A 15,211-nucleotide genomic window follows, 5' to 3' on the forward strand; every position below is an offset into this window, starting at 1 on the left:
CTCCGCTGCTGGTCATGGCATATAACTGGTTTCAGTGCCCACAGAAGGAGACCTTAAAACACCCTTGCTTTATCACCTTCCTTCGACAGAATGATATAGTTGGGCATTTAACTGAACGTCATTTCTTACACAGATGGGTATAGACTGCTAAATGCAAACTGTCTGAAAGATGGAAAGATTATGACATTCTTTGTGCGTCAGAGGCACTTGGGTGGACTAGAAGATATAGTGTTTGCCCGTCACACCGACCCCCGGGTTCGATTCCATACCTTAATTCGCGAACACCTGGTGTCATCACTGATTTTCGGTGATCCATTCATAAAATTTTTACTGCTATTTTGGTATTTCGTCGGTACATTTTGCTTTCGTTGGATAATCAAAACTGGTTATTCTCAGGCATTGACGTTTTCTAATGCCTTGCATGGATTACCCAGTATAATCTTAGGTGCTGGCAACGACGTGGAGGGCTGGGCCCCTTAATCTGGCCAGGATCCACTGGCTTGAAACCCAGACTCACCCATATAATGTCTTATCATAGCAGTCCGTGGTCGTGGGTTTCAAGGGGATGTCGGGTAGCCTAGTGGTTAAAGCGTTCGCTCGTCACGCCGAGGACCGAGTTCGATTCCCGACATGGGTACAATGTGTGAAGCCCATTTCTGGTGTCCCCCGCCGTGATATTGCTAGAATATTGCTAAAAGCGGCGTAAAACTATACACACTCACACACACGTGGGTTTCAAAGCGATGGTAAACCAAACTCACCCACTCACTATCTCACTAAAGTCTACCAACATTCTTGCGTTCCATTCATAATGTTTTAAAGCGTTCTTTCAGTCATAATGTTTTGAAGCGTTCGTTCACTCATAATGTTTTAAAGCGTTCGTTCAGTCATAATATTTTAAGCGTTCGTTCAGACATAATGTTTTAAACCGTTCGTTCAGTCATAATATTTTAAGCGTTCGTTCAATCATAATGTTTAAAGCGTTCGTTAGACACGCCGGACACCCGGGGTGGATTGCCTGGGTACAATGTGGGAAGTCCATTCTGGGTGTGCCCTCGCCGTCATATGACGCGGATACAGGGAAAAGCGACATATTCACTCACTTACGCGCCAACATTTACTTCAGTTATTCCCAGTCGTGTTTATTGATGTACGTTGTTTGGTCTACAAACCAAATCAATTGAACAGAATACAGCTCTGTGCTTATATCAAGTTGTATGTGTCTGAAGTGGCTAGTTGGTAGAGTTTATGCCGTCGCCGCTTAACCGTCTCCATGATCTAGTAGATAGAGCGTCTGCCCGAAGATCGGAAGGTCGATGGTTCGATCCCCTGGCCGCGTCATACCAGTAGACGTTAAAGATGGTACTGGTTGTTTCCGCCTAACGGTCGGCGTTAAAGGTATAAAACAAGGACAGGCAGGCTCGGAATAATCTGTTGTGTACCGATGTTAACCTGACCCGTGAAGATCCGGGATAGTATAGGTCTTCAGCAACCCATGCTTGCCGAAAAAGGCGATATGCTTGTCGTAAGAGGCGACTGACGGGATCGGGTGGTCAGGCCTGCTGACTTGGTTGGGAGAAATCATGTGCTTCGATCCACGCAGTTGGTATACGATGACATGCATCAAACAAGTCAGCAAGCCTAACCACCCGGTCCTGTTAGTCGCCTCTTACGACAAGCATAGCCGCCTTTTACGGCAAGCATGGGTTGCTGAAGACCTATTCTACCCCGGATCTTCACGGGTAAGCAAGTCACTGCACGAGTGAAATAATCTATACGCGACGTTAAACCCCATTTAGTCTCACTCCACCACTGGCGGCCTGCCCAGTTTAATTAGGTAAGGAAGGAACACGTGGTCCACGCCTTTGGGGTGGGATGACCCTGTCAGCGAATTATGATGTATTCATATTCATATAAGCATGAGATATGGAGCACGTAAGCCGCTCGGGAGTCTCCAGGGGTAATGACACGATTGTATTGAAGCCTCCTGCTTGTATTGTTAACAAGCGATTTGGATGTGCGGATATTCGTCTGAAGAAATCACGTAACATACGGAGACTGTGATTGAACTGCTTGATACGGCACAGTTGCCTGTGGCGAAAGACAATCCAGATATTCGTTGATATGTTCAGGATAGCATATTGGATCGATAACTGATCTATATTTATCGATTTGCGTAGAGTATGGTGATGCAAGTACAGTACATTCGCTGTACGGGTGATTTGTAAACGCATTTGGCTTAATACGATGAATATGATAAGAGATCGTGTTTCTCCTTCTGTTGGACCTTGAATATTTCATTTTACACCACGTCCGAGGTCTAATGGACAGAGCGTCTCCCCGGAGATCGGACGTTCAGAGGTTTGATTCCGAATAGGCGTTAAAAGATGGCACTTGTCGTTTTCCTGTCTGACGCTCGGACGTAAGATGAAACACGGAATGCCACTCAGAGGCAACATAATGTGTCTTTTAAATAGATCTCCATACAGATCCGTATTCTTTTATGAATACTACAGAATAGATTATTTGAGATCCTGGATCCTTAATTTTGCTGTTCCAAATTGACTCCTAAGCTGTTCTCAGACACTTTAACGCGCTTATATTTCTCGATCTGCTTGATCGAAGATCAGGATTGCTACACAAGATTCTACATGAAGTACTCGATTTTGTGTGAAGTATTTTTTTCAAATGTGGACAAGATTTGCGTGTTCAATACTGACAGTTCTTTTGGGAGATTGTATTTATTCCTGAAAATAGTAACAGTACGTTGTTCGTTTCTTTGTTGTTTATCGCAGCACTCAGCTATATTCCAGCTATATGACGGTAGTCTGCAAATAATCAAGACCAGACGTTCCAGTGACTGACATCATGAACATCGATCCACGCAATTGGGATACGATGACATGCATTAACCAAGTAACCATCATGACACGAAAAACTCAATAGTTCGTTTGTTTGTTATTTAACGCCGCACACAGCAATATTCAAGCTTTATGACGGCGGTCTGTAAATAATCGAATCTGGACCAGACAATCCAGTGATTGACATCATGAGCATCCACGCAATTAGGATACGATGACATGCATTAACCAAGTCAGCGAGCCTAACCACCCGATCCTGTTAGTCGCTTCTTTTGACACGCATTGTCGCATTTTACGGCAAGCATGGGTTGCTGAAGACCTATTCTACCCCGGATCTTCACGGGTTTGGAACAGTGTTCTAGTTCTATCACGGCGTGTCCGGTCAATGTTGGAGGAAAGCCTGAAGAGATGCAGCTGGATGAAGATAGAGAGATGTACGCGTCGGTTATATGTTACACTTGCACATGAACACTATCAATGTTTAAGTCAATCTAATGGCCTGGGTCTGGCAAATATAAGCGACTGAGCATCGACAGGCTGCAGTGTTATGTGGGTGGCGTTTGGCCCGGTGCATATTGAATGTCCACACATGATGTTGAAAATCGATTGTGACGACTTGAGTGTTGTATGAATCAGTTGTCCATGTAACTCTACATGTTCGGAATACGACTCGAAGATTGATCTTGTATGTGTGACTCAATTGCAGCCTCGCTTCACAAAGTTCATTAAAGACTCCGTGTTTGAATATGAGGTCTGCTGTCAGGTAGCTGCGGTCTTGTTGCTCTTGTTGCTAGCGTGTATGTTCTCCATCGTTGCATGTTTTAAAAAGTTCTGATGAGTTCCTCAGTGGCTGGAGATATGTGTAGTGCATTTAATTCTTGTCAGGTCTTCTGTTTCCCGAGTGCACATGAAAGTCTGGATTTCTTTTTCAGTGCGATGTGCACTGGGCTCACATCGCTTTTAACAATGTTGCAGTTATGTCACGGGGAATTGGTTATTGACAAAGGAGCTTTACATTCATCCATATACAGGCAATAGAACTTGAATTCAGTGAATGCATGTCCAACTGTTCACCTGTCAGCGGGGGCGGTCGGGTAACCTAGTGGTTAAAGCGTTCGCTCGTCACGCCGAAGACTCGGGTTCGATTCCCGACATGGGTACAATGTGTGAAGCCCATTTCTGGTGTCCCCCGCCGTGATATTGCTGGAATATTGCTATAGCGGCGTAAAACCATACTCACTCACTCACTTGTCAGCGAGTGGGTACCCGGTAGGATCAGATGATAATGTCCTCCCTGGTGGATATTATTAAGCACACTGATCCGTTGACGAGAGAGTTATATTAGTGTGATGACCTGGGCATGCTTCATGGTATACTATGAAGTATTATTATTCGTTCTTTTACTTACTTTACTTACTTATATTACTTATTTATATTACTTACTTACTTATATTACTTATTTATATTACTTATTTATATTACTTAATTAAATTACTTACTTATATTACTTATTTATATTACTTACTTGTATTACTTACTTCTATTACTTTCTTATTTTTATTACTTACTTATATTACTTATTTATATTACTTACTTATATTATTTACTTATATAACTTACTAATATTACTTACTTATATTATTTACTTATATTACTTACTTACTTATATTACTTATTTATATTACTTACTTATATTACTTACTTATGTTACTTATTTATATTACTTACTTATATTATTTACTTATATTTCTTATTTATATTACTTATATTATTTACTTATATTACTTATTTATATTACTTATTTATATTATTTACTTATCTTACTTATTTATATTACTTATATTACTTACTTATATTACTTATTTATATTACTTACTTATATTACTTAATTATATTACTTACTTAATTATATTACTTATATTACTTACTTACTTTTAGACAAGTGACAATAGCCTTTAAGTAATTCATCTTCTCCTGATCATTACGTATACACTTGTGCAGGATATCAGTTATGTTGTTGTTCTTGTTTTTCTTGTGTGACAAGTGACAAGAACAGGACCCGTTGGGATTTCGGGTTAGAATTGGTCCCCAGTAACCTATCCTGGTCGAGGCGACCGAATGGATCAGCTGGTTTGACTCGCTGACTTGACTAATTGCGTGTCATCCAAACCCAATCGTGTGGATCGATGTTCTTCATGTTGTCGATCACTGGGTTGTCGGCTCCAGACTCGATTATTTATAGGTTGCTGTCATATAGCTGGAATATTGCTGAGTGCGGACAACCAACTACAAAACTTTAGAATGCCGACAGACAAAACAAAGACAAGAACCCAAACGTCATCCAGCTTCTTGATGATGATGATGATGATGATGATGATGATGATGGCGATGTTTGTTGTTTAACGCCGCACTCAGCAATATTTCAGCTATACGAGGGCGGTTTGTAAATAATCGAGTCTGCACCGGACAATCCAGTGATTAATATCATGAGCATCGATCCACGCAATTGGGATCGATGACATGCATGAACTTAGTCAGCAAGCCTGACCACCCGATCCCGTTAGTCGCCTTTTACGACAAGCATAGTCGTTTTTACGGCAAGCATGGGTTGCTGAAGACCTATCTAATGAATACTTATCATATTTAAACACACGTTCACGTTGTTACACATAATTCGACACACAAAACGTTGATCCATACCATGAGTTCACTACAGTCTGACTTGTGAATCATTTGTAGGATTACCCTACATTAACAGCAATTTTCGCACTTGCTTCTTGGCCATCGGACATCTGTCGAGTTTCAGTAGTTCGAGACAAACAAAGTGTCCTTAGTAGACTATTTACGTTCTGTGGGCATGTCAGTAAAATAGTCTTAAACTATACCTGGATTTGGAGTTGAGGGGTTACACAGTAGTGTGTAAGCAATATTCCAACAATATCACGGCGATGGCTTCATCCATCCATTGGTCGCCTTTTACGACAAGCATAGTCGCCTTTTACGGCATGCATAGGTTGCTGAAGACCTATTCTACCCCGGATCTTCACGGGTCTCAGATAAATTGAACATTTCATTGCCTCCTTTGCCAAACTCTTGATGTCTTCATTTGTGTATTCAGTACCAAGTCATTAACGCCAAGATCTTTTATCTTGCAAGCAACACAGACGAATACACGACGTTGCGGCAACTGAGTCTCTGATATCCGTCTGTTACCCCCGTCTGTCGAATTTTAATGAAGCCAAATCGGGAACGGGTCATGTGTGAATGGTATTGGAGAATTAGGAATTATTTTAGGACGATAGGGATCTAACAATCGCGGCCCTGGGGGACTTTTATCACCATCGACTGTGGCCGTTGGATGAAACCAGCTCACTAGCCTAACGGACCCCTACTCGTGAAATCGATATACTTTGACTGGTACTAATAGCCTATTTATTGTGTTGTCTCCAGAATCAATAATCATAATCCACACAATCAAGCCTGAACCATCCCCTCTGACCCTGTGCTCGTTTCAACGCTGTCCCCAATACCCTGACCCACGTTTTCTCCCTCGGGGTCAGGAGCTCACCTTCATCAATGGTAGCTTGTCTGAAATTCTACTTTACTCGCCAATGCGCCGTGACATTCATCTGCGTCGGGGATACGTTATCCAGCTTGTCGCCTCAACATTAAAACCGTCTTTAAATTCAGTTTTCTCAGGTTCTATCTTCTGGACATATATTTTGGACTGAACGCCAGCAACATAGGTCAGATTCACGCAACTGTGCGTCTAAATGTCCGGCTGAACTCGTTTTACGACGCTCTAACTAAATTGGCTGACATTTGTTGCATCCTCTGGGATGTCAGGGAAACGGAATGTGCTGCGATCGTGTTACTGCCAAATTAAAATGGCGGCCAATGGGTACAGTAATACCCAACTCCTCGGCAATGTGTAACAATATATCCTAATGTCAAAGAAAGCACGAGGCCCTATGAATTATTGATATTGTTTCCGATTATTTTCCTCGCGGATAATTTCTGGTACCGATTTTTAAGAATGCAACTAGGTTTTAATGGCTATGATAGAAAGGCGTTAAAGTAGGATTTCATACGGTCATAAAGACGTTGTTAGCGACCCCGAAGGTCACTAAATTTCATAACTGAGTCGTTTATATTATGCTATTCTGAACAATTGGTTTCTTTGTGAATAATGAGGTATAATGTTATAATTTGTCTGCGGATAATGTTGGACTTCAAGGTACTTTATTTTAGCAAACAATTTTGTTGAATGCTAAAGACATTAAGAGGTTGTGTGAAGTAATTTCAAGTAAATCGTATTCTTTAATTTTCTCCTTTATTCTATAAAGATTTTGATAACAGGAAATATTTTTGTGAACACCTTTGTGAAAACGTAATATATATACTGCCACACGTTGAATATCTGCAAATCCATTCTATCAGTTTGATAGAGATCTTCAACAAAATTGAGAAACTGGACCAAGAAATAAATATGCATTTTTGTCACGGAAATTGTCGAATTTACCGAGTCACAAGCACATCTAAGAGACAATATGCTTTCACAGCATGTAAGATCATAAGAGACTGATCGAAAATCAATGCCACTTCCAGACTTAGAAAGGGACCTATTCTTTTCTGTTCTTTTTTTCTGGTGTGTGTCTGGGCAAAAACGGCGGCTAGGGCTTACTGGGGCTGCATTTTACATAGGAATTGTTTTGTTGTGAGGAATTCGATATTGGCCTTCGACTCCTCTGAGAAAAAGTCTAGCCAGTAGAAAGTTTTGAAATCAGAAGGAGATTACAGAGGAATGTCTTGATTTGTACACATAGTATGGGATATAAAAAACAAGTTCTGTTTTCAAGCGCAGGATATTTCAATTTTGGTTCGTATATTTTACTGTTTATGTATATTTTGTTATGTGTTAAGTGCTGTGTTGAAACATTTTGAAATTCAGAAAAAAGAATGTTTGGAAATAGGCTCGTCGTTGCTTGTGGATAATTTCCAGCTTTTTCATATTGACAGAAATATGAATAATGTTTGAAAAGTTGGAACTACAGATGTGGTTACCTGGCGGTTTGGTTGGATCGATACATTGTACAACAGATGTTTCTGAACCTGCAATTATTGAGAGGCTATGAGGCGCTGAAGAACTAGGGAATCTCAATGACCTTTCCGACCGCCTCCGTGGTCTAGTGGTAGAGCGTCCGCCCGGAGAGCGGAAGGTCCGGGGTTTGATCCCCGGCCGCGTCATACCAAAAGACGCTAAAAGATGGTACTTGTTGTTACCCTGTCTGGCGCTCGGCATTAAGGGGCTAAAACAAGGACTGGTCGGCTCGGAGTCAGTATACTGTGTCTGAGTGGGATATTCATGTTAAACTGCGGCATTGTATCTCAGTGAGCTAGCACTATAAATCGGCATCAGTCAAGACTAGTACAAGCAGCCACACAAACACACACACGTACATGCACGTCGCTATATAAGTGCAGTAATCTTGGACGCGACGTTAAACCCCATTTCACCTCACCTCACCCAATGACGTTTCCAAGTCCTTTAGACAACGGGTGAAACAATGCGCTGTTTTAATGTGTCTTTAGAGTGTGTGGTTACTGCTGTACGTATCAGTGTCTGCATCGTTCTATTGTGTTGATACAGCCTCCGTGGTGGCGTGGATAGAGTGAGTGAGTGAGTTGTGTTTAACGCCGCTTTTAACAGTATTCCAATGATATCGCGGCGTTTCAGCTTAATGTGGGAGGAAAGCCCGAAGTGATGCAGGTCTCAGACGTTTACCACTTCGGTGAAATCCACGAGCACGGGTATGGTGCTGACAAACCTAGAAACATAATCGGGGCGAACCTGGATTCGAACCCACAATCATAGGTTTCTGGCGTGCCCAAGGGACGCAACTCTGCACAGCAAATCGCAGCGCCTAAGACGACTGGGCCAACCGTGCCCCCTGTAGTGGATAGAGCCCGGTGAGGGGGATATTGTTGGTTCGATCCCCGGCCGCGTCGTACCAAAAGACGTTAAAAGATGACGAATCAGTATACCGTGTCTGATTGAGGTGTCCATGTCAAGCTGCGGCGTTGTGTCTTAGCGGTTCAGCACTAAAGAAACAGTACGCACGCACGCACGCACGCACGCACGGGCAAACACAAACGTGTTAGTGCAAAAATCTAAGTGAGGTGTCCATGTGAGGCTGTGGCATTAGTAGTCCAGAAATACAGAAACAGGATCAGTACGCACGCACGCACGCACGCACGCACGCACGCACGCGCGGGCAAACACAAACATGTAAGTGCAAAATCCTCGAACGTGAGGTTAAGTTATAAACCCCACTTCACCTCACCATGGGGCATGGCATGACGTATGGCGTTCAAGCATAACAGAAAGTGATGTCGTTCACGATAATATGTCACGAACTGTTCCAAATAACGTCAATAGCTGACCGTCTGTTTGAAAGAATGCATTCGAAAAACCCCGTTACCGACGCTGCCGATAGCGTGAGACCAACACTTGGGGTTGTAACGACATGCTACCACAGTACATTGCCAGACGCTTTGTGCCTTCTGCTTCCAGGGGAATATCAGATGACGGGCCATTCATTCTCGCCATATACATATTCTCCGAATTGAACACGGCTTTTTTATATGGGATTTCTTTGTGAGGTCGAGTTGCGTTAGACATCCTCTCAGCTTCAGTTGACAGACATTTTATTATTTATAAATCTTCATGTTACTCTTTCAGCAGGCGTTTGTGCAAAAAATGAGTTCTCGATGTTTGGTTGGTTATACTTTGTTACAAATACATCTCAAAGCATAGCCAAAACCAAGTTTGTCTAAAGGCAAATAACTTATATATGGGCAAACCTTTGACATTGGGAAGAAAATATCTTTAGCTCACCTGGACCGAAGGAACTGAAACTTATGTATAGGAACATAATATGACTTCGCTTGTTTATGGTGAGGAATTGAAATCTTTAATCCATAATAAATATTACTATTGAGTTCTGGAAAGTGTTTAAACATCTTCTTTTTAGAGCTTTTAGGTAGGGTACACAGGAAATTTCATCGTGGTATAAAGAAAGAATTATGCTAAAATGGAAGAAAAAACTTCGTAACTGACGCTGCTGTGACCAACGTTCTTGGTTGCCCGTTGCCAGACGCTCTGTGCATTCTCTTCCAAAGGAACAGGGGGTACGGTTGGCCCAGCCGTCTGAGGCGGCGTAATTTGCTGTGCAGAGTTGGGTCCTTTTGGCAAACCCAAAACCTATGATTGTGGGTTCGAATCCCGATTCGCCCCGATTATGTTTCTAGGTTTGTCAGCAGCATACCCGCGGTCGTGGGTTTCACCGAAGTGGTAAACGTCTGAGACCAGGATCACTTCGGGCTTTCGTCCCACATGAAGCTGACGAGCTATTTTGTCTCCCCATATACATGAAGAATATTAAACATAAATAATATGTATTTAAAGAATATTCCTATGGTGACAAACATGGATGCAAAAGTTCTAATTTGTGTCATGTGTAGAGTGTCGTCGTGATTCGTAAACTGCTCAATTGTTCTACATTATCTTCTAGCAGGCAGACAAAAGAAATTCTAATGATCTGAATCATGCATGCTGAGACTGACACTTAGCCTTATCCTAATGTCACATGCATTAATTACTTCACTGCATCGACCGCCTCCGTGGTCTAGTGGTAGAGCGTAGGCCCGAAGGGCGGAAGGCCCGGGGTTCGTACCAAAAGACGTTTAAAGATGGTACTTGTTACCCTGGCTATCTGGCGCTCAGCATTAAGGGGCTATGACAAGGACTGGTCGACTCGGAGTCAGTATTCTGTGGCTGAGTGGGGTATTCATGTTAAACTGCCGCATGGTATGGTGGGCTAGCTCTATAAAATCGGCATGAGCCCGAACTAGTGCAAGCAGCCAAACACACACACACACACACACACACACACACACACACACACACACACACACACACGTCGCTAAATAAGTGCAATAATCTTGGACGCGGATGTTAAGCCTAATTTTACCTCACCTCACCTCACCTCACCTCACCTCACCTCACCTTCACTGCATCAGCACTGTATTATATGTGAAACAGGTGATTTGAAACCGAGATAACGAGTTCTAATTTAATGTATCGTGTGTTTCAGATACGGGGCGGTGTACCTGAAGTGTGGCCTACCTCAAAAGCGACGCCCATATGCTGTCTCCATTGCAAGGCAATCCTGCGAACCTCCAACGAACTATCTGCCGGTGATACATTCCGAGAAAGCGTCTCATGAATTTGCAGTGTGCGTGACCCCGTTCAATTTTAGATACAGCCGAGCGTATGAGCTGGTGGAAATGGTTGAATTCAACAAACTGATGGGGGCAGGGATGGTGATGTTTTATAATCAAAGCACGGGCAGAAACGTAGACGCTGTCTTGAAGAACTATGTTGCGGAAGGATCTGCAGAAGTAGTGCAGTGGCATCTTCCAATGAAGGTGGACACATGGCCGCCAAGCGGGCCGCCGGAAGTGCACTATTTTGCGCAGCTTGCTGCCTTGAATGACTGTGTGTACCGAAATTTACACCGCTCAAAATATCTGGTATTCACAGACATGGATGAGTTCGTCATCCCCAAAGCAGAAAAGAACTGGACGTCTATGGTGCAGAAAAAGGTAGCTAAGAACCCTAACATTGGTGCTTTCATCATAAGGTGTAACTTCTTCCGGAAAGATTGGCCTAAGTATTCGAAGGACTTTGCCGGAAGGAGCGACGCGGAGAAATACAAATCCATCCTGCTGTTGAATGTGTTGAGAGAGAACAAGGCTTTCAACTACTTTCAACGTTCCAAGTATATCATTGTGCCTTCTCGTGTGGAAACTGTGGGTATTCACAACATCTGGGCTCTGCGGCCAGGCTTCATCACAGACCGCGTGTCGACATCTGATGCTCTCCTCCACCATTACAGAAACTGGGAGAACCCGGAAGACAGCCAGACCAGAGTGGAGGACACCGTCATCCATGGCTACAAGGACAAGTTGCTGGACAGACTCCGCTATACCTGGAGCGAACTACCCGGGGTTGTATTGGACATACCCCTCTCAAACTATAGCAAGCCTGTATAGATTTTGATGAACCTCCTCTGCGGTCCTCTGTGGTCCTCTGCAACCCTTAAGGACATACCTCTACAGTATTCCTGGGGCAAACAGCCCAGGGTTAGTATTGAGTCTGGCAATTTATAGCAAGTTGTATACATTTTGACGAAACTATGCCGTATCGGCATAATTTTGGTAAAACACACCTCTTTAGTATTCCAACGGCAACTTACCCCTTGTTCGTACGAATACCTATTTAGTATTCCCTTTAGACTTACCCCTGGGTCGTATGGACATACCTCTTTAGTATTACTAGGGCAGGGAAATATACCTTGGAGTGGTATGCACATACCTATTTGGTATTCCAATAGCAAACGACACCGGGTTCGTATGGACACACCAGTTTAGTATTCCCAGGGTAAATTACTCCGGGGTCGTAGGGACACACGGCTGTAGTATACCCAGGTCAACATACCCCTAGTTGGTCGGGACATACCTATTTAGTATTTCCAGGGCAAAATTCCCGGGTTCGTATGGACACACCTTGTCAGTATTACTGGGGCAAAATACCCCTTTGACGAACTTCTGCGAGTTCACTCAAATTCGGTAACTTCGTCCTTCCTCGAAAAGACGAGGGGACCCGGGTAGCCCAGTCGTCTAAGGCGCCGCAATTCGTTGTGAAGAGTTGCGTCCCTTGAGCGCGCCAGAAACCTATGATTGTTGGTTCGAATCCCGGTTCGCCCCTATTATGTTCCTAGGGTTGTCAGCACCATACCCATGTTCGTGGATTTCACCGAAGTGGTAAGCGTCTAAGACCTGCATCACTTCGGGCTTTCCTCCCACATTAAGCTGACACGCCGTGATATAACTGGAATACTGTTAAAAGCGGCGATAAACACAACTTACTCACTCACACTCGAAAAGAAGACCGGGTCTCTGATACAAGCCAGGCCTAGATAAAAAGTAAATGCATTATCCCAATTTAGAAACCTCACAACGAAAAGTCCCTTACTTACAGTGAAAAAATAGATGTCAGCGGCCGTACGATTGACGTAAATATGTGTTAAAGAATGCATTTTACGATCGTCTTTCACTTCTCTATCGGGTCTTCATTATAAGTGTGGGCCCCCATTCCACAAGGCGACCGTAACTCCCATACTTTAACATACACTAATGACAAGCGTAGGACTACGATCATTTTGTGGGACGAGTTCTAGGTGATTTTGTAATGTCTTCATGTATACACGCTTGGGGCATCTATTAGAGGATGTGCTGTATTTCTCTTCCTGGGACAGACTACCTGCGGTTAGTTTGGACCTGCACCTTCAAACTTCACTATGTGTGTAAAAACGTGGCAAATCTGTCCGAGAAACCCTTTCAACTAACCTCTAGCAAGTGTCAGATGTTCTGTCGGAAACAGCTATATTTTGGCGCTTGGTTAGCCTAGTGGTTGAAGCATTCGCTCGTAAGTCCGGGTTCGATTCCCCACACGGTTACAATGTGTGAAGCCATCGCCGTGATATTGTTGGAATATTGCTTACACACTACTGTGTAACCCCTCAATTCGAAATCCAGGTATAGTTTAAGACTATTTTACTGACATGCCCACAGAACGTAAATAGTCTAATAAGGACACTTCGCTTGTTTCGAACTACTGAAACTCGACAGATACTCGATGGCCAAGAAGCAAGTGCAAAAAATTGGTCTTAATGTAAGGTAATCCTACAAATGATTCACAAGTCAGACTGTAGTGAACTCATGGTATGGATTTCTGTTTTTCCTGTCGAATTATGTGTAACAACGTGAACGTGTGTTTAAATATGATAAGTATTCATTAGATAGGCCTTCAGCAACCCATGCTTGCCGTAAAAGCGACTATGCGTGTCGTAATAGGCGACTAACGGGATCGGGTGGTCTGACATGGTTGATGCATGTCATCGTATCCCAATTGTGTGAATCGATGCTCATTATATCAATCACTGGATAGTCTGGTCCAGACTCGACTATTTACAAACCGCCCTAATAGAGCTGAAATATTGCTAAGTGCGGCGTAAGACAACAAACAAACAAACATCATCATATGAAATATAACTCTAAACAAACAAACAAACTGATGAAATACGGGCAAGGTATCACATGAAACGAAATATTAGTGCTAGCCAATCCAGAATGACGTGCCTGAACAACTTATTGTCTTTGTACTGTAAACATGAACAGAGGGCTCAATCATTTAATGGTCTAGTGTTAGCTGGGACTTTTGAGAATTTGGTTTAGGTCACTTCAAGGATGACAGTGTGTTTGAACGGTGTTGCCCGAATATTTTAAGGGTTGTCTTAACGACCACGTCCAGCGTATATTTGATTGTTTGTTTGTATAATTTGAGGCTAACTTATCTTTTCTAGAAAAAGAATTTTTTGAACAAGGAATCCCAGTGCCACTCCAGAATATTAAGTGGTCGGTCCTTTAATAGCCATCATCAGATCTGTCTCACAATCATGTCAGAGAGGTATGACTGTCCTACCTGATTTTATGATTGTACGTACATGTGTATTGCGGCGACCGCTTAGTTGAACTGGTTGGTGGTCAATACAGTGTAGGGAACTGCTACAGACAAATTTATTATTTGAATTGTTTTGTAAAAAAAACTCAATATTTATGAGTAGACTTATTTTTTTACTTTGGAAGATATTTGTGGATATTTTCTTATACTGAAAGCTTTTCAATACTAGCTAGTGTCGTGTGTTCGATGCTGAAAAAGTCCATATGCTCTTGCATTGTAAATTGTAAATAGCTTTTTGTGTGAGAATGGACACACGTAACGAATACTCGGGCCTTTATGTTTCATAGTTCATTGGGCCCTGATTCATGAAGCGATCTCCGATATTAAGTTACCTTAAAGGAGTTATGAAATTCGTAGAGCCACGGTTACTCCGTGCAGCGGGGTCATGATATCTTGGCTATATTTAGTTGGAAACATTGCCATCTGCGGTACATCCAAGTTACAGGGAACGGTGGTTTAGGGGGAGGGGGGGGGGGGGGGGGGGGGGGGGTTTCGTCAGCTTTAATTGTCTGCTAAAGCACGACATGGGACTTTCGCAATGGCTACCGAATCAAAGTTATCTACAATCAAATCCCAACGGAATCTCCTCAGAAACTTGTTACGCTCTAACCGTCAATTGTTTACCTCGTCTGATTGAGAAACGTTACTTCATAGTGTTTGGTATGAGATCAAGAGAGTATAACTTAGCACCCTCGCAGCGTGC

At 42.8% G+C, this 15,211-nt stretch overlaps 1 protein-coding gene across 1 annotated transcript in view; it reads left to right on the forward strand.

Moving 5' to 3' along the window:
- The window catches only part of LOC124137551, a 65,462-nt gene extending 52,750 nt beyond the window's left edge, over positions 1–12,712 (forward strand). The window contains exon 2 of the mRNA XM_046503896.2: positions 11,018–12,712. Coding sequence (XP_046359852.2) covers positions 11,018–11,978 — 961 coding nt within the window. The 3' untranslated portion in view covers positions 11,979–12,712. The remainder of the gene's footprint in view (positions 1–11,017) is intronic.
- Positions 12,713–15,211: the final 2,499 nt, after the last annotated feature.

This window comes from Haliotis rufescens, unplaced genomic scaffold (genome assembly GCF_023055435.1).
Source record: "Haliotis rufescens isolate VD_foot unplaced genomic scaffold, xgHalRufe1.0.p SCAF_19, whole genome shotgun sequence".
Classification (NCBI taxonomy): Eukaryota; Metazoa; Mollusca; class Gastropoda; order Lepetellida; family Haliotidae; genus Haliotis; species Haliotis rufescens.